This window comes from Rhinatrema bivittatum, chromosome 5 (genome assembly GCF_901001135.1).
Source record: "Rhinatrema bivittatum chromosome 5, aRhiBiv1.1, whole genome shotgun sequence".
In the NCBI taxonomy this organism is placed as follows: Eukaryota; Metazoa; Chordata; class Amphibia; order Gymnophiona; family Rhinatrematidae; genus Rhinatrema; species Rhinatrema bivittatum.
Genome location: NC_042619.1, coordinates 72,848,412 through 72,868,986, shown reverse-complemented (window position 1 = coordinate 72,868,986; position 20,575 = coordinate 72,848,412). Strand labels below are relative to the sequence as shown.

Below are 20,575 nucleotides of genomic sequence, written 5' to 3'. Positions count from 1 at the left end.
CATATGTTTCTTCTCATCTCCTCTGTCTTGCAATCCCACTGCTGCCATTCTCACTTTCTCTGACCTAGTAACATAGTAAATGTTGGCAGAAAAAGTGGTCCATCCAATCTGCCCAGCAATCTTTTTTTTTTTTTTTTGTAATTTAAAATGTAAATTGTTGCTCTGTGCAGATTACCCCAGTCAGTATGGGTTACGTTTTTCTTCATTTCCATCACATAGCCGCCAGGAATCTTCTGTGTTTATCTCATGCCCTTTTGAATTCCATTACCATCCTTGCCCTCACTACCTCTTCTGGGAGGGCATTCCATGCATCTAACACCCTTTTAATGAAGAAATACTTCCTAATGTTACTCCTGACTTGACCCCCCCTAGAGCTTCATATTATGACCCCTTGTTCTACAGATTTCTTTGTATCGAAAAAGGCTTGATGCCTGTGACTTTTAGGTATTTTAAAATCTTTATCTTATCACCCCTGTCTTTCCTCTCATGTAGTATATTCATATTTAAGTCCTTCAGTCTCATCTCATAACTCTTATGGAGCAGACCCCACATCATTTTGGTTGCCTTCCTCTGGACCACTTCCATCCTGTCTCTATACTGTTTGAGTTATGGTCTCCAGAACTGAACCCAGTACTCCAGATGAGGCCTCACCAATGACCTGTACAGAGGCATTATAGCCTTTTTTTTGCTGGTTATGCCCCTTTGCAAACCTCTGCCCTTAGCCACCACCCTGTCACATTACTTTGCTACCTTTGGCTTATCAGACACTATCACCCTGACGTCTCTTTCTCAGTCTCTGCTCATCAGACTTTTTCCCCTGTCACGTATAGCTCCTTTTGAATTTTGCACCCCAAATGCATGACTCTATACTTTTTGGCATTGACTCCCAGCTGCCAAACCTTCAGCCACTCCTCAAGTTTCCTTAGCTCACTTTTCATTCTCTCTTCTCCTTCAGGTGCGTCTGCTCTGTTGCACCTACTGGCTGTCATCTATCAGTCAACCAATTTCTGATCCTTTCCACCACCTTGAACCTATTTCCAGTCTTTTCAGTTTGTTCTTGGGCCTCTTATGTGGGACAGTATCAAAAGTTTTTTTGTTTTTTTTTTTTAATATTTTATTGAATTTTAACAATACATTTTGGTAAAATTCAAAAGAAAATACATATTGGAATCTGAAAATTATAATCACATTAACATACTGCATAATGGGGCAGATCTTCAAACCTGCGCGCGGGCATAGATTTGTTCGCGCAACCCGGCGCGAACAAATCTATGCCCGATTTTATAACATGCGCGCGCTGCCGCGTGCATGTTATAAAATCCAGGGTCAGCGCGCGCAAAGGGGTGCACAATTGTGCAACTTGCGCGTGCCGAGCCGCGCAGACTTTCTCCGTTCCCTCCGAGGCCGCTCTGCCCCCCCCCCCACCTTTCCCTCCCTTCTCCTATCTAACCCGCCTCCCAGCCCTATCTAACCCCCCTACCGTTACCGTTGAAGTTACGCCTGCCGGCCAGCTGCCGGCACACCATGCCCCAGCATGGTGGCTGTTCTGGAGTCCTTGGTCCTGCCCCTGGAATGCCCCTGGGCCAGTGCCCCGCCCCTGGAATGCCCCTGGGCCAGTGCCCCGCCCCTGGAATGCCCCTTTTTCGAAGCCCTGGGACATATGCGCATCCTGGGGCTTGCGCGCGCCGCCGAGCCTATGCAAAATAGGCTCAGCACGCGCAGGGGCAGATTTTCTCGGGTTACACGCGTATGTTACGCGCATAGCCTTTGAAAATCTGCCGCAATATTTATAGAATTCCAATAAGACAAGTCCCCATACTGAGAGGCTATAGTGGAATACAGTTAAAGAAAAAAAAAAACCTGTAATAATTACAGCATATAGAGAGACAATTCAATCACTTTACCATAACATAGTATCAAAAGTTTTTTTTGAACTCCAGATAAATCATATCAAGTGCTCTTTCTTGATTGAATTCCCTAGTCACCCAATTGAAAAAGTCAGTCAGTAAAACCTTGTTATCTTAGATCATGTCCTTTCCTTTGAAGTGACTGTACTGGTTTTCCCACCGCTGAGGTAAGGTTTACCAGCCTGTACTTTCCAGATTCCTCCCTGCTACTATTTTTGTGACGAGGGATCACAGCCACCCTTCTCCAATCTTGCGGTACCACTGCCGTTTCCCATAAAATGGTGACAAATTTTGTCACCTCATTTTACAGCCATCTTTTCTACTCATGGTTTTGCCCTTTTCTTTCAGTTTTAATAGATTTTCATCTCTGTGCTTCTCTTTCTGAGATCCCTTATGTGCTGAATGCTAATTATTTTGCCCTTTCTTTTTCATTTTCCTCCATATTTTCTTTTTCCCTCCTCCTTAACATAAAGATTTACTGCTCTTTGTAAGCTTCTTTTACCCTAACCCACCTTTTTTCTATTTCACTTATTCATCTCACTCTCGGGCCGATACAGTAAGGAGCGGTAGGAAGAGCTGCGTTAGTGCCGGGCGCACCCACGTTTGCAGCACGCACAGTCTGGCTCACCTACCGCTCGATACTGTATTTAAATAGCTTGCAAATGCAAGCTGCGTCCAAGAAGCGTCCGTGAAGCGTTAGGCCCGCGCAATCCATTTTACTGTATAGAGTGCTATACAGCGCCTATACAGTATCCTGGGTGCACTGTTACCTGTCATACAGTAGGCAGGCGGGGGCAGGGGAGCCAAAGCGGCTTCCAGCAGCCCCCGCTGGCGAAGGTGAATGAATGCAATTTGGGTGCTCAAGGCAGCGCATTAGCGAACACCGACGTCACACGCCATGATGCCAAACGTCGTGCCGTCACGCCTTGAGCGCCCCAATTGCACAGGCGTATACAGACGTGCATTCATTCACCGCCGGCGAGGGCTGCTGGAGGCCGCTTTCGCTGCTGGCTCCCTCCGCCTCGGTGAATGCGCGCCCGCCGGCTCCCGCCTCGAAGAATGCGTGCCCGCCGGCTCCCACCTCGACGAATGCGTGCCCGCCGGCTCCCACCAGTAAGTTTACTTTTATCACACTTTATTCCCTTTTGTTTTAACCCGGCTTCATGCAAGGAACAGAAGTTGCAATTGTTCCTGCCGTTAAGAAACGCGTTTGCAAGAAGAAAGGAAACTTTTTTTTTGCAAGACTGGGGCAGAGCTGGGTTGCAGCTCCGGAGAGCCCGGGGGTATTGGCCCGTCAATTTGAGAAGACTGGGGCTGCCCCGGAGACTGGCTCCTATGGACGCAGCCAGGGCAGGTGAGCGGGGCCTGGGGGAAAGTTTGCCGCCTACCCTTACCCCTGCCTCTAACGCAAGGGTAAGGGTAGGCGGTAAGTTAGCAGGTTAAGCGCGCAGGAAAAGTGCAGGCTTCAAAAGCGATAATTGGGGCGCGCGTTACTGTATGGGAGGGAATAGTTAATCCGATCGTTTACATCTCATATACATGCGGGCGGAAATGGTTACCTGTTGAGTTAAAAGGCGGTAAGGATGGGTTAAAGGGGATAGTGAATAGCAGGTTGGGCTAACGCGGGTTAGAAGCAGGGTAACTGCGGGTTAGAAGCAGGGTAACCGTGGCTGCACTTTACTGTATTGGCCCTTCTGGCAGTGCCTCTGTAAGTACTTCCCCATTTTACCAAAGCTGGTATATTTGAATTTCAGGACTAGGACTTTTGTGTACCTCCTTTCTGCTTTGGTCATTGTATCAAACTGTACCATGTGATGGTCACTGGTGCTCAGGTGGGCACCTTCTAAGACATTAGAAATGCTTTCTTCATTCATAAGTACCATATCCAGGATAACCATGGCCCTCATAGTAAAGCCAGAGAATATTGTATGATGTGTATTCCCATAATAGAGAGTTTCCGAAGGTGAGACATGAATATTGAATTTGCACCAATTAATAACAATTAGCAGAAGCTTATTTTTTGGACGTGATAGAAATATGAAGCCCAACTTTCTAAACTGTCCATGGTACATCATTTGTGTGCCCAAGTAGGTCTGTAGCGATTTATACCAATATTTTTTTAAACTATGTGGCTGGAGTACACATTACCCGCATATATTTGTAATGCAGCAGTAAAATTAAGCAAACATATTTTACGCATGTAATAATTGCAAGAATTGACCCAGAATTAAAATGCAGAGGCAGGTGTTTTATAAATTATGCACATAATCTGAAAATACCTGCATGTGTAGTTCTCCAATTCCTCCACCAGTTCACCCCAGACCTTCTAGCAGTTCACCCTGTGCCCCTATCTATTTACCCAGACATCCCACCAAATATCTGCAGACAAGACAAGGATGACTTCAGTTGTGTGAGTCATAAGAACATAACATAACATAAAATATGCCATACTGGGTCAGAACAAGTGTTGCGGAGCACGCCCTCTGGCCCTGTTAGGAGCTTGGAGGCGCTGTCCCATTTAAAGTAGGAAGTGAGCCCTTGGGCCGTGGCACAGCTCAGGGAGGAGCCCCAAGACACACCACGGGAGGTGAGCTGGTACAAGCACGGGTGGAGCAGGCTGGAGAGAAAAGACAAGGATTACCCGGAACAGGAATAAGGCAGGCTCAGCCCTCCACTGGACCTACACATGCACCGATGAGATCCAGCAACACAATGCTGATCTCAAGAGTAGCCCTCCGGCCACTTGAAAGCCCTTTTGGACCCGCTGCTTGGGAACGATGAGTGCATGAGGCCAGACGGAGGCTGAGGGCAGGAACATGAAGACACGGACGAAGGCTCGGGATACTCGGAGGATTCAGACGAAGACTTGGATAGTCAGACAAGGACTCAGGATGTTCAGAAGGCTCTGACAAGGATTCAAGATATTCAGAAGACTCAGACAAGGATTCAAGTTGCTCGGAAGTTTCAGGAAAGGATTCAAGAGGCAGGTGAAAGTACTGGGTGAGAACTGCATTATAGCGTGCCCTACACAGTCATCCATGGTTGGTCACGGACCACGCTAATTGCAAAGCAGACTCCAGGCGAAGACGTGGAACTTGAGACTGGAACATGGCAAAGATTCAGTAGAGGCCTGCTCCGGGACGTGCCCTAAACAGCCGCCTGTGGCTGGTTGTGGACCATGCTGGAGCGGGGAAGGTTCTGGCAGAGTCTTAGGCATGGACGGATGCAGGCACAAGGGAACTCTGTAGACCGGGAACAAGATACTCAGGAACAAGGCTTTAAAAACAGAAGTCTCCCGGAGGCTTGCACTGCAGATGAGAAGAAGGCCTTGTACCACGAGGCGCCCTACACAGCCATCCCATGGGCTGGTCACGGACCACGACATGGCATGCCAAGAGAGGTGGACAGATGAGGGAACTGGGAACTGGATGAAGAGCTGAAGATGTGACAGGAACAAGAAACATGGCACCTCAGGACACAGAACATCTGGAACATCAGGAACAGAAGACAGGTGACAAGGGAGCTCCGACGAGGGATGAGACCAGGGACATCAAGGATACGAAGTTCAGGAACACGAACAACATGGAATGAAGATCCATCAAGGCACAGGAGACCACAGAAGACCTGGAATGGAAGGAAGGTCAGACACTGTGCAAACCCGATCAGAAGGCCCCGAGGAATGGCAGCAAGGCACTTTTTTATAGGGCTGAAGCAAGAACAGGTTGATGACATAATTTGTTGGGGTTGCGGGCTTTTCCTGCTGCTGGCCCTTTAAATATCGACGAGAGGCACGCGCCCGTGCCTAAGATGAAGCAGGAAGAAGCAGGACTGCATTGGTGGCGTTCCTGCTGTGTGGGAGGCCCAGAGGACAGTGGCATCGGCGGCGGCAGCCCTGCCGCGAAGTGGAGACTCCCAGTGGCAGCGTTAGAACCGTGGGGGAGCGAAGAATGACGCGGCTCGACCTGCCGAGAGACGGCGTCGGCAGCAGCCTGGCTGGCTGCGTTGAGCTGAAAGGTAGGTGGGGGACTGCCCACAGCTCGCGGCAATACCACAACAACAAGGGTCCACCAAGCCCAGCATCCCATATCCAACAGTAGCCAATCCAGTTCACAAGTACCTGGCAAGTACCTAAACAATAAATAGATCCCAAGCTACTATTCCTTATTGATTAATAGCAGTTTATAGACTTCTCCTCTAGGAAATTATCCAAACCTTTTTTAAACCCAGTTACACTAACTGCCTTAAACACATCCTCTGGCAATGAATTCCAGAACGTAACTATGCGTTGATGGAAAAGAATTTTCTCTGATTTGTTTTAAATGAGCTACTTGCTAACTTCATTTCGTGCCCCCTAGTCCTTCTTTTACCTGAGAGAGTAAATAACCGATTTATATTAACCTGTTCAAGTCCTTTCATGATTTTGTAGACCTCTATAATTTCCACCTCAGCCATCTCTTCTCCAAGCTGAACAGCCATAACCTCTTTAGTCTTTCCTCATAGGGGAACCATTCCATGCTCCTTATTTTGGTCGCTATTCTCTGCACTTTGTCCAGTGCAACTATATTTTTTTGAGATGTGGTGACCAGAATTGCCTTGGGCAGATTTTTTTTTTTTTAATTTTTGGGGCCTCCAACTTAATATCGCTATGATATTAAGTCGGAGGGTGTACAGAAAAGCAGTTTTTTCTGCTTTTCTGTACACTTTCCCGGTGCTGGCCGAAATTAACTCCTGCCTTTGGCAGGCGTTAAGTTCTGAGAGTAAAATGTGCGGCTTGGCTACACATTTTACTTTCTGCATCGCGTGGGACTAACTAATAAGCTTATCAACATGCATTTGCATGTTGGGGGAGCTTTTAGTTTCGGGGGGGGGGGGGGGGGGGGGGGGGTTGGTTATGCGTTTTCCACTCGCTATTACCCCTTACTGTATAAGGGGTAAAAATAGCGCAGCCAAACGGGGGCTAACGGTGCGCTCGATTGAGCGCACCATACTGCATCAGCCCGTTTGTTATGTGTGAAAGGTCTCCAAGCATTTCCAAGGCCCCCTTGTCATTTCTTTTAAAAGAAATAGCTCCTGTTTTGGGCACGTTTTTAATGTGAGTTCAGCAACTTGAGGTTGACAGAGGAACACTTTCAAATTTGTTATAATGCCAGGAAAAGTAAACATTATTTCCCATCCCTCAAGGCAATATTCTCTGATAATCTAAATGAAGAAAAAAATGAGTCATCTTTTTATTTTTATTTTACTGGAATAAAAATACAGAGATGTTATCCGGTGGTATTTATACATTTTAAAGGAAAAGGTCTTTCCCTTTAATCTGTACATTTGAGGTGATAAGTTTTCAATTAAAACTTTGCATTTAATATGAAGGATGCCAAAGGAATTTAAAATGCAAGATATTTCAGTCAGGAAGCAAAATGCTTTTTAAATATTCACTATTTCAAGATGATAGTTCATGTATCTTAAGTAGTTTCTTTGGGTGGATTTATGGTAGTATTACTATATGTTCTGTTTCCAGGATTGCAAAGACTGATTTCAAACTCTAAAAGATTATAGTCGAAATGATAATAGAGGACATTTTATCTGACAGGAAGGTCAATATTTATTAGGTTCTGACTTGGGTGTTCCATAGATTCTTCCATCTTATCTAAAAACTCCACGCTGTACATGTGTGACAAGGAGAGATTGTTTTCATCCTTACTATTTCCTTAGGCCATTTTCTGCAAATTTTGTTTGGAATTCAAAATATAGTTTGACATAAGACAAATATGTACTAGAGGTGCACTAATAACCAGTGTACACAGCTGAATTATTAATTTTATACACTAGTTGAAATTCTTATGCTATTTATATTTGGGGCTTTTCTGCGTTACGTAGGTGAAAGATGGCAAGCCTGTCTGTTACAAACTAAATAAACCATAGGGCTTCACAAGGTATTAATGACAGATTATGCATAAGGAGATTTTAATGACAGCCATGTTACATTGGCTGCTTCTCCCAGAGATACTCCTTGTGACCTTAGCTAAGTTACTTCACACTCTATAGCACGTCCAAAACTCGCGCCCATGTAGGTTAGGCTATTAGCTATTACCTCCCAATGCAAAAAATCGCTGGGTGCCCAACGCACACTTTTTAATGCAGCAAATTTAACTGCAGCCCCGGAGGTGGCGTTAAGTCAATCCACGCGTCAAGGGCTCATGAGAAATAAAAATTATGGTCCTTTGTGGTTCCTCCTAGTTAGTATCACTGTGACACTTAAATTTACTGCTTGCGGTGTTTAAAAATAATGGTATATGGGCTTCATTAAAAAAAATAAATAAATAAAAATTCTGGATGCACAATGTACACGCACAATGGCAAGGGGTGCTTAGCTATGAGCCGTCAGCAACCTCAGCAAAATCGATCAGAAGCGGGATAAAAACGGACGCTTATTTTGAGTGCCCGTTACAATCGTGGGTGCCCAATGCATTTGAGCTCTAGGGACGCACAGTTCTTTCCTAGCGCGTCCTTTTTTTTTTTACACAGCCCCTCATTTACAAACTGCATCGGGCAACCAGGGGGGTTGTAAAAAGTGCCCATTTTAACGTGCGTCTTAGTGCTTTGGCCCAGCAGTGACTTGAGGAAAGGGTTACATGGTTATAATGACACTGGAGGAAAATAAGTCATGCAGCTGAGGAGGAAGTGTAGTTGAAGACTGGCGAGGAGAGGAGGGTGTAGCAGTCTGAGTGGGAGATGATGAGAGAGGAACTAAGGGTTTTGGAAATGTGTTCAGAAAAGAAATGATGGATTTTGGTGGTGATACAGAGGGGGGAAAAAAACATGCTTTAGCATTGTTTTAGATATGTGCGAGGTTGAGAGAAAGGAGTCTTAAGATGATCCTAAGGCTGTGGGGCTGATGGAACTTGGTGTTAGGTATCTGCATCTCACTGCCACTGCCACTGACAAATGAGAAAAGCAATTTTTTCCCTTCTTTTCTTATGGCAAGAGGCAACTTTAAGTAGTTTTATGAGATAACAGGTCCTTAATTTTTGTATGACCACATCCGTTAAGAAACCAAGGTTCTTATTCTGTCAGCTGGTGAGCGCACAACTTATCCTGCTAAAATTATCCAGATAACTTGCCAGAGAGATTCAGTGGGACGAGTCTGCTGCTGAATATACTGAGCTAAAGTCATCCAGGAAATGTTAACTGAATAACTTTAAACTTAGTTGGCTATGTTTGATTGTAACCGGGTTAGGTTTAACTCTATCCGGGTACATGTATCCAGATAATTTTAACGTTAACTGGCTATATTCAAAATATAGCTGATTAAATAGCAAAAAAACGAACACAAATTTTTTAGAAGATTCATCAGCACAAGTTATAGAATGGGGAAATTTGTTGTTTACTGTTTCCTCAATTGAAGATATAAACCAGATCACGAAAAAATATTTCAACAAATATCCCATTAAGTTTCTGGAAAAAGCAGTAAAGATTCATCCAGACCTAGCTGTATCCACACAGGTCAGGCGTAAAGCCTTTTTGACTTTCCGCCAGGAGGTAATTTCCAGGGGATTTTCATTTACGCTTCGATTTCCACGTAAATGCATGATTGGAAAACAAGAAGATCTATATATTTTTTTCACACCCGATCAGTTAAAAACTTTTTCTTGAGGAGAGTCGATTACCAGCCACATCCCCAGTGTCTAATCAAACAAATTAAATGTAGAATGCAGGTTCTATGTTATGTGTTTGCTTATATCATTTTCTGGTTTAGTCTCCCCTTTCTTTACTGCTGCTAGGTAGAACACTCTCAAATATGATGATATGATGAATGGAATTGGTAATGAAAAAAAAAAAGTTTCTATTTTGTTTATAATATAATGATGTTTTATTTTGACAAACTGTTTTACTTTACCAATCCATGCTGTTTCTGTATGCAAACATTTAAGAGTTTGTATTTTTGAAAATTATAAATAAAGAATTAAAAACAAAAAACAAAAAAACTAACACAAAAAAATCCTTCTGGGCCAGCAGACCTGATGCCCCACCGCCCAAAACATAGAGGGATTTAGCGAAGCTTGAGGAATGACCTCTAGGGTCTGATAGCTAAGATATAATGCTAAAAAAATGCAGAGTAATGCATTTAGGATTCAGAAACCCCAAGGGAGAGAGACATTTTAGTGGGTGAAATTCTTCTAAGCAAGAAAGAAGAGCGGGATCTGGGGGTGATCAGTTCTGATGATCTTAAGGTGGCCAGGCAGTCGGATAAGGTGATGGCAAAAGCCAGAAAGACTGGGTGCATAGGGAGAGGAATGGTCAGTAGATAAAGGGAGATGGTATTGTTCCTGTACTGGTCCCTTGTTCAACCACATTTGGAATACTGTGTACAGTTCTGGAGACCACATCTTCAAAAAGATATAAACTGGTTGGAGTGAATCCAAGGGGTAGCTACTAAAATGATCAGTAGTCTTTGTTCTGAAGCAGATGGGGAAGGACTTAAAGATCTAAAAATGTATACCCTAGAGAGGAAAGACCAGATAAGTGAGATAAGATAAGGATGTTTAAATGCTTCCAAGGTTTCTATGCATGAGATGCAGGTCTCTTTTAACAGAAAGGAGGCTCTAGAACCAGTGGGAAAAGGGTGGAAGGAGATAGACTCAGGTGTAATCTAAGGACATATTTCTTTACAGAGAAAGGTAGTAGATGCATGCAGCAGCCTCTTCTTGGCGGTGACGGAGACTAGAACAGTATTGGAATTCAAGAAAGCATGGGATAAGCACAGGGGATCTCTGAGGGGAGTGGTAGGGATTGTAAAGCTGAATTAGTTGGTATGGATGAGTAAATTAGAAAGGCCATGGTCTCTTTTTTTGCCGTCACATTTCCCCCTCAATTTTCTGCAAAACACACAGGATCCCAACTCCTCTTAACCCCCATCATTACAACCCACTCGCAAGCCCTGTTTCAAGCCTCTCAGCCTAGCTGTACCTCCCTAAAACTCCCAGACTGCCAGGAACATGGTTTATTTGTACTGCTCCTGCCAGCATCCCATGTTGCTTTGATAGCAACACTGATAGTGTACGCTACCAGCAGCACTGCTGTCAAAGCAATGCAGGACCTTGCTGGCGGTCGCTCTTTTCCTACTGCAGGGTTTGGGGAAGTCCAGAAGGTATGGGAAGATTGTGGGGGGAGGGGGGGGGGGTGTGTAAGAGGGGCCCTAGAGCCTATGTGGTTTTTGGGTTGGGGGCAGGAAAGTTCTTTGGGCTGCTATGACCCACAACTTATTTGGGGGAGGGGGGTATCGGCTCAGTCTGGTTAAATGGAAAAGAAAGAAAAGAGAGAGTACACGTTTCGAATGTGGTTAATTTCACAATGCTTGTGGGTATACAATATTTTTTGTTGTTCCATTGTCTGTGCAGATATTATCTGGTTTGCCGACTCTAGAACACGTAACATATAATTGTCCATGTGAGAAGCAATCCGTGTCTAGATGTAAACCGCATAATTCTAGAAATGAAAAAGAATGAAAAAAGAAAAAACATAAACTATACTCACAGTGGGGTAGATTTTATAAATGTACGTGCGGGCGTACTTTTGTTCGTGCACCAGGCACGAACAAAAGTATGCTGGATTTTATAAGATACGCGCATATCTTATAAAATCCGGGGTCGGCGCGTGCAAGGGGGTGCACATTTGTGCAACCTGCGCGCGCCGAGCCCAGCAAGCGCTGCTTTTCCCTCCAAGGCCGCTCCGAAATTGGAGCGGCCTCGGAGGGAACTTTCCTTCCGCTTCCCCTCCCCTCCCTTCCCCTACCTAACCCACCCCCCGGCCCTATCTAAACCCCCCCCTACCTTTGTTGGCAGATTTACGCCTGCAGAAAGCAGGCGTAAATCTGCGCGCGCCATCACCCGACCCAGGGGCTGGTCCGGAGGCCTTGTCCACACCCCTGGGCCGGCGCCACGCCCCCAGGCCTGCCCCCGGGCCCGCCGCGTCGCTCGCGGCATGCCCCCCGACACGCCCCTCCATGCAAGCCCCGGGACTTACACGCGTCCCGGGGCTTGCGCGCGCCGCCAAGCCTATGCAAAATAGGCTCGGCGCGCGCAGGGGGGGGTTTTGGGGTAGGTTTTCAGGGGGTACGCGCGTATCGTACGCGCGTACCCCTTTGAAAATCTACCCCTAAATGAACGGTATGGTAAACGACACAGCTCAATTCCAACGCAATGTCACACGAAATAATTAAGTTAAAATGAAAATAAATCAAAATCTATGAAAATTCAATTTAATAATGCAATCGGAAACATTGAAACGGAATCGTAAAATATTTAGTCCAAGCTGTTAAGCCCGTTAAAACGGGCGAGATTTTTGTCCCCTCTCCTCCTATGTCTTTGCTCTGCTCCGCTCTTTCCCCCCCCAACACCACGAAGGGCCAGAGGCAGCGGCGGTGGTAGGAGCTGCAGCGGTGGCCGAGGGGGATCTCGCGAGGTGTAATGGTCCTGCCATCCAAACTCCCTCCCCCCTTCCCCGGTGGCGGAGGGACAGGCTCAGACCCCTTTCACTCTATCCTTACAGGCCCCAACTCCTTTGCTCTCCCATTCCTCTCTACACTGAACCCCTTCCACTGTAACCTATAAGTGGAGAGCTGGGGGGGGGCGTAGAGAATCTCTCTCTCATTCAGCCCCCTACATAGGCTTCCTCTCTCTCTCTCTCTTGCACATACACTCTCCCTCTGTCCCTCACACACGCACGCCCAATCCCTCTCACACACATACACAATCCCTCACGTAGTCTCCCTCTCTCTCTGGCTCTCACACTCGCCTTCAGCGCACATTACCACACTTCTCTCTCTCACAGTTAAAACGGGCGGGAGTTTTGTCCCCTCCCACCTAAGTCTTGCTCTGCACTCGCAAGAGCTTGCAAAGTTCCCATGCCAGTTGTGTCTGGGAGAGAGAGGAAAACACTCCGTACCCCCCCCCCCCCCCCATCGCAAAGGGCAGGCGACAGGCACTGCAACAGATTTGGGACACGTTGCCTAGCTTACTTTGCTCTTTCTGGCAGACCTGTGCCTTTAAGAAATCCGATCGGGGACTTGAGAGGGAGGAGGGAGCAGGGCTCTGGCTTTCACTTTCGTCATGGTGCTTTGCTGGGAGTGGGGGTGGAGCGATGCCCATGTAAACTCTTCCCTTGGTGGTTGAGACCCACGGGCAGGCTGACAGCACTGCCTCCCCCCCCCCCCCCCCCCCCCCCCCGCAGTTGCGGGATATTTACTTGGCTTCTCCTTATCTGCAGGACTCAGGGAGCGGGGGAGGAGGGCAAGCTGTTCTCTGTTCAGCTCTTTGCGCTTTGGCTGCTGCAGGCTGCAGCTGCTGGTGATCTCTTCACTGCCGGTTTCTACTGCATTTGCTCTGCTCAGGCCGTCCCAACTCCCTCCCCCCTTCCCCGGCGGTGGACGGACTAGCTCGGCGACTCTTCTACCCTTTCCTCCTCCTGTGTGTAACTGTCCGGCAGTCCCTACTCCCTCCCCCCTTCCCCAGCGGGGGAGGAACGGGCTGAGCCGTTTCTCGGAGCGGCGACTCACCTGCCCTTTCCTCCTCCCCTCTGTGACACCCAGCATGTAGCGCAGAGCTCAATGGTCCGCACATGCGTGGTAGAGCTGCTCTCTACTGCGCATTTGCGGGCCGTCGGTCAGAGCCCATTTATATTGTAGATAGCGTATGTTGCTTGTACGTCCAACAGATGGCGCTGTTTTTCCAAAAAAGCATATTTTTACCTGTCACAGGTGTGACATCTATATAATATAGGTATATAAAAACACGCGCGTATTCGAATGCAACGTTGTGTCAAAATTTCAAAGCAATCGGTGAAGAACTTTCGGAGATTTAAGATTTTGAATAAACGAACATTTACATTTTTATTTATACTGAAGATTTATTTATTTATTTATTTAACACTTTTTTTTTTTTTTAAAGATTAAAGTTATGAGTTTCTATACTGTTCTGATCCAGTTCTAAAGTTAACTGGATAACCCTGAATTTTAGGGTTAGTTAGATAACTTACAGGCTGATACAGTACAGTGTGCTCCGGTGGAGCGCACTGTTAACCCGGCCCGCGATTGAACGCGCATTTTCGACGCGCTAGTTTTTCCCCTTATTCAGTAAGGGGTGATAGCGCGTCGAAAACGCACGTCCAACCCCCCAGAACCTAATAGTGCCCGCAACATGCAAATGCATGTTGATGGCTCTATTAGGTATTCCCGCGTGATACAGTAAGTAAAATGTGCAGCCAAGCCGCACATTTTACTTTAAGAAATTAGCGCCTACCCAAAGGTAGGCGTTAATTTCTGCCGGCACCGGGGAAGTGCACAGAAAAGCAGTAAAAACTGCTTTTCTGTGCACCCTCCGACCTAATATCATGGCGATATTAAGTCGGAGGCCCAAAAGTTAAAAAAAAAAATAAAAAAAAAATTAAAGTGGGCCCACGGCTCGCGGGTTGAAAACCGGACGCTTAATTTTGCTGGCATCCGGATTCTGAACCCGTGGCTGTCAGCGGGTTTGAGAACCGACGCGGGCAAAATTGAGCGTCGGCTGTCAAACTCGCTGACAGCCGCCACTCCTGTCCAAAAAGAGGCGCTAGGGACGCACTAGTGTCCCTAGCGCCTCTTTTTGCCATGGACCCTAATTTAAATAAATTAATTTACTGTATCGCGTGCACAGGAGAGTGTCCTGTGCGTGCGCCGGGAGAGTGGGCACTCGCCCTCTCTCCCGTGATTTTTACAGTATCTGCCCGTTATTTGGCTAACTTAACTCTGCTTTGGAACACCCCCGAGGTGCCTCCTGATACTTTATCTGGCTAACTATTCAGATAACTTAGAGGTTGTCAGAACAAGGGAATTTTGAAAGCCCATGAATTGTCCAGCAACCATATAAATATTGACCCCCAGAGGTTTAGAGTTCTTATTACTATCTCATCCTTAAGTAGGAACCAGTAGAGAATCTCCATTATATACAAATAACTCTTAACAAAAAGAAAAGGTGGGATATTGTCATGGAAGAGTGTATTTAGATGAGCATTAAGGTAAGTTGTATTCTGTTTTAGTTAGTTAATGAGCTTTCTGCAGCTTCTAGGAGTACCCATTTATGTATTTGTTTATTTATTTATTTAGAGAGCTTTATATTCTGCATTTCTGCACATTGTGTTCAAAGCGGATTAGGGATGTGCAGCATTTTTTTCATGTTGATTTTAGTGTGCACTAACTTACTCAAAGTCAGTGTGCATGAAAAACAAAACCAAATTAAAAAAAAAAAAAGAGTAGGAAAAAATAACAAAGAAAAAGTGATAAGAAATACCCTATTGCTCATATTGTGGCAGCGGATGTTGGCACATCTCTTCCTATAGGGAAGAAAAACTAAGTTTCACTGCTCAAGATATAATGGGGCCACTTTGTAAATTCTTCAGAACAAACCAGGTGTGGGGAAAGTGAGCACTGTTCCTCTTCTAAACTCATTTTAGCAATTTAGCTGTCTGCACGGCTCTTATGAATCAAGGAATATTTTTCTTCAGTAATATACAGTATGTAAAAAAAAAAAAAATGTCCATTTTCTTCAAGGAACCAGTTTTTATTTCCTTAGGCACATCTTGGGTTCCTTCATAAAACAGATTGACTTTTCCTAAGGAGAGTTCACAAGGACATTGAGGAATGCTGACTTTATCCTCCAGATAAGAGCCACATAAATGTACTCTGCTGGCAAACTGGAAATAATTCCCCTGTATTTCCTGGTGAGGTACTGCTTCAGTCGCAGATAGCCCTACCCAACTGGCATTCCAGTTAAAAGCCGTTTGACTTCACTTATGTAACATCCTTCCTTTCTCTAGGAAATGCATTAGCAGAGTTCTGCATTCTCTTCCTAGAGGCGCCCTACATTCGCACGCCACGCACAAGCGTGACCCCCGTAAGATCTTACTGTACAGTATCCATAATGAGCATTTAGTACTGTACATATTCCATAGATATTAACAGAGTAAGCAAGGAACTGTAATACGATACAGCACTGCACTATAGAAATGGTAAGTTTTTTCTAAAATAGTAGTGTTTTTCTAAAATAGTAGTGTTTTCTAAAAGGTTTTTTCCCCAAGTAGATGAGATTAATAAACCTTTTATATTTTTAAGAGAGAGCTCTCATTTAAACCCTCAGATATTATTTCCGTCAAGAAAATCTCTTTATCACACATTTTTCCTTGGAAATGTTATTCTTCTGGAAACTTTGATAAATGATTTGTTGATAAATGGATAAAACCGAACTTGATGAGGATTTCCGGCACAGCTGATGCATGTAGGATTTGACAAAATAATTATTCTCCCCATGGGATTTGCATTACTGAGTCTTGTGACCTGTCATATGCTGCTCAGAGCAGCAGCAGAGGCTTACAGTACTCGAATAGAGAGCTGTTTTGAATCTGCTGTTCATCACCGTCTCCAGCTACCTTTACTTCTGTGGCTTCAGGAGGCGATATCCTTGTTCACTCTTTTTTCTTAAATTTCATTGTGTGCTAACAAGTTTCATGTTCAAGAATTTTGTTTTGGATCCTTCTGCACGTTCTCCTTTGAGAAGGGAACTGTTGTTTTCCTTGATTTGTGCTGGGGGATCTGGGGCATTGTGCTGTCGGGACAGGGGGATGGGGAGATCAGGGGGAGGGGGTCGTGCCTTTGTAGTCAGTGAAAATCTGACTCCTCCTTGTGTTTCACACCATGCTGCTCCCTTTGGCGACAGTGTTGCTGCTTTCTTACTTAAACTTCTTCAGTGACTTTAATTTAACCTGTTTTCTTCATCAGTTTTCTGAACTTGGGCTGCATCTGTCTCTGGCACTTGTTATGAACATTGGGGCTCTGGTGCCTTCTTCCAGCTTGGCACATGGATAAATGCTCTATCTAAATACACAACAACACAACAACACAATCAGACGCTTGGCACATGGATAAATGTGGCAAGCATAGGAATCCTGTTTCTCAAGCTTCTCTGGTTCCTGTATCATTCCTCAGTGTTGTATCCCTGCTCTCGCTTCAGTCTCTGCTGCACTAGTTTAGAGGGTCAGTGCTCTGAATCCATTGCGGTCCTCATGAGTTGGTGCTTGTGCTTAAATGGTAGCGATGTGAAGGTCTAAAAAGAAAATTGGAACCTTTTAAGGAAAACCTTTTTTTGTTTGCTCTTTTTTTTTCTTGAGGAGAAATTTTATTGAAACATCACATCTCTAGCTTAGCCTCAGGGCTCTGTCTCTTTTGCTGGTGCTCTAGTTCAGTAGATCCCAAACTTGACCTGCAGGCAGGACCTCCAGCCAGTCAGGTTTTCAGGATATCCGCATGAATATGCATGAGATGAATTTGCATGTAACGGAGACAGTGCAAGCGAATCTACATCCAGCCAATCTGCCATGAATATGCATGAGATGTGGATTCGCATGCACTGTCTCTATTACATGTAAATTCATCTCATGCATATTCATGGCAGATATTCTGAAAACCTGACTGGATGGGGGTTCCTCAGAACAGGTTTGGGAACCTCTGCTCTAGTGCAGGCTTCAAGAAAGTGAACAGTGAGATTTGTATCAGCTATAGGTGCTTGGAGATTTGCACATGCTTTTCTGTTGTGAGGAGCTTTAGTGTACTCACATGAAAACTTATGGTTGAGACCCATGTACCGAGCTTCAGTGCTCAGGCCATTCTGGTATTTTGTTTGTTTGTACATTGGACCTTGGACAAGCTTTCTTGTCATTGAGACTTGAGGCATTTTAAAACTTTCACTGAGTTTATGCACCCTGGGCTGCAAAGTCTTCCAAAGAACATTGACAGTAGCACCCTACTGCTGAGTGTTGATGCTGGGTCTTTAATGCTGACCTTTGGTACTTTATCATGCCTTGTTAAAAAAAAAAAAAACAAAACCCAAAATGTTGACCTAAATATGAAAGGAATGTTCTGAATTAAAATTGAAAAGCACAGCATATAAACATTTTTATAGGTAATTCATGTTAAATTCCCTCCCTACCAAAATGCTTCTTACCTGCCAGAGGTTTCTAGACACAGCAAGCAGGTTCCAGCAAAGCTGTTATCATTTAAGCTGTGCATCTCTGGCCAAGTCTGCAGCACCAGGCAGTGGCACATCTCCTTTCTGTTTCCTCTGTTGCTGAATGCTGTTGGAAAGAGGATATGCCAAGAGAAAGAAGCTTGCTGGTCTGTGGCTGGCGGCAGCCTTGAGCCCATGCTATCCTGCATTCGGTGCAGTGACCTTTTCTAAAATGCTACAAACCATTAGGGAGCACCATTAAACTTAGCAGACTGAGAAAAGCCGCACAGAAAGAAACCTCCCAGAGGTGATGAGGCCAAACCCCAGGCAAGCATTCAACTTCCAAACTCGCCATACTCTGCTGGGAAATGTGTGGAGTACTGGAGCTAAGAATGTATCAACTTTATTGCAAAGGTTACATAAAAATATATAGCCATAGCCAAAATGACAGCTGTGGTCGGTCAGAATAAAGGCTACATAACCTAACAGCATTTGTAATAGTTTATATATTTTTATCAGCTGTGCTGTACGGCTTTCTCGGCAGATGCCTGCTGTTTGGTATATTTGAAAGTACCAGTAAACTGTATAAAAAGGTATCTATTTAGTTTTATTTGGTTTTCTTTTAGGGGGTGGGAGAAAATTAGATGTTAAAGATAAAGTGCATGTAATAGGATATATAAAATTACTGATGACTACTCTGGATTTCATCTTCACAACTTTATAGCTTAAAAGAGGTCAAAAGCCTGTGCTTATGATGATATCTGGATATTTAAGTGGTGAGGCAACTGGAGCATGTTAGGTTACTGTATACCACAGAATATTTTATTAATAATTCTTTTTTCTTGCTCTTAAATATGCATGCACACTACAATGTAATTAATCTGTTTATTTCAACATTTCTACTCCTTTTTTCCTAGTGTTTTATATTAAGTACATAAAAACAATAGACCTCTAGTGATTAAACCAATGATTGAGAGTCTGATTCATCAAAGTTGTTTTGCCCATGTGGTGCCTGTGAAGAGAGATCCTGATGAATCCTGATCTCTAATGCTTAAGTGAGTGCAAAAATCTATTTTTCTTACTTGGAATGCAATTCTAAAATGATGTTTGTTTGTTACAGTCTAAGTTGCAGGCAAAAGAGCTGAACCCCTACTGGAAAGATGGTGGTACAGGCCTTCCACCAGAGGAGGGTGATGCAACCTCAGTTACTAAAGGTAAAAAGAACCAGGACTTTTTCTTTGTTTCCTGGGGGGGTTGGGGGAAGAGGGATCTTTTCAGGCAGAGCTTTTCCTAACCCATATTTTTTTTTTTTTTGGTTCATGTGTTATTTCCTTCCATAGTTGTCGCGCTCTCTATTGGTTTAGAATATTATCTTGCCCTTTCTGCATTGCTGGCGATGAGCAGCTTTTGAGATGCAGCGTGCTTTGCTTGAAAGATCTTATAGATACAATGACATTATTATCAGTCAATTACAACAACCCCGATTATTGGGTTTAGTGCAAACTGCGTACATCTGAAGCCTGGCTATGTACAGTGCATTAACTGATTTAAGGTCAGACAAATGGAGAAAAGGAATAGCACGTTCTCCTGCAGTCTGCCTCTTCTTTTCTGGCGCTTCATAATCCTGACCTTCATTTCTACGCCAGAGCAAAATTCTCCATTTTAAACTAATTAAAGTAAAGCAGCATTCTGCTAAGACATGATAAATTGTTGTCGACTCGTTTGGTTCCTTTCATTCCATTACACAAATTACAGTTTTAAAATATTCAGAGACACAGGGATGTGATTCACATTCCATGAATTACATTAAGGTTTGTAATTTGGTAGAAAATATAATTCAGATCTCTGGGAAAAGAAAATAGATTTAAAGACTTGTTTATTTTCTTTTTATAGAGAGCTATGGGAGGTTCTGGTTTTACTGTTCCTTCAAATAAATGTAAACTTTTTTTTTTGCGCTTCCCTGTGCTGTATATTGTTGTGGTGATAGTTCATGATAGTTTATGAAAAAGGTAATAAAAAACATGCTTATTGATAGTTTATAGTTCGCACTGTAAGTTGCAATTCATACAGGTCATTGGAAAGTATATATATATATATATTTATGTTTGATTAAAGTTTGGTTTTGTGACTATTTTTCCTTGCAGCGAGACAGCAAGATATTAAAACCTGTATTAATGCTTGTTTTTTTTTTTTTTTTTTAATGTTTGCACTCTACTTGCTGATATTTTATTTGGAGAGTCTTTTGACAAGTGTATTGCCTAGAAAATGTTTGGTCACAGCCATTCCAGATTGTAGACTTGATTTGTATAATATGTTTTTTGTGGGCAATTAACTTCATGAGCCGATAGAACTGCACATTTGTATTGAATGAATTTTAATAACTTGCAATTATTGTTGGAAAAAGTACAAGGAGGGAAAATACATTTAAAAATCTATTTTTCATATACTGTGTGCATTTTAAATTGTGCATAATGGCAAGTGCTAATATAGACTTAACTACTTGTAGCATTTAGGGGCACCGTGGAATTGGTTGTTTGTCTTATCACACAGGCTACACCTGCTAAGACCATTTTTCTTTTCTTATTTATATTTTATGTCTGTAGTTCTTTTACTTCGCTATGCTGTATTTGCTTCATTTAC

The 20,575-nt window shown here is 44.0% G+C and overlaps 1 protein-coding gene across 4 annotated transcripts in view; it reads left to right on the top strand.

Moving 5' to 3' along the window:
• The window catches only part of CWF19L2 (CWF19 like cell cycle control factor 2), a 664,038-nt gene that overhangs the window by 144,665 nt on the left and 498,798 nt on the right, over positions 1–20,575 (top strand). For all 4 annotated transcript variants that reach the window (XM_029602446.1, XM_029602444.1, XM_029602447.1 and 1 more), the window contains exon 7: positions 19,056–19,149. In XM_029602446.1, coding sequence (XP_029458306.1) covers positions 19,056–19,149 — 94 coding nt within the window. The remainder of the gene's footprint in view (positions 1–19,055; positions 19,150–20,575) is intronic.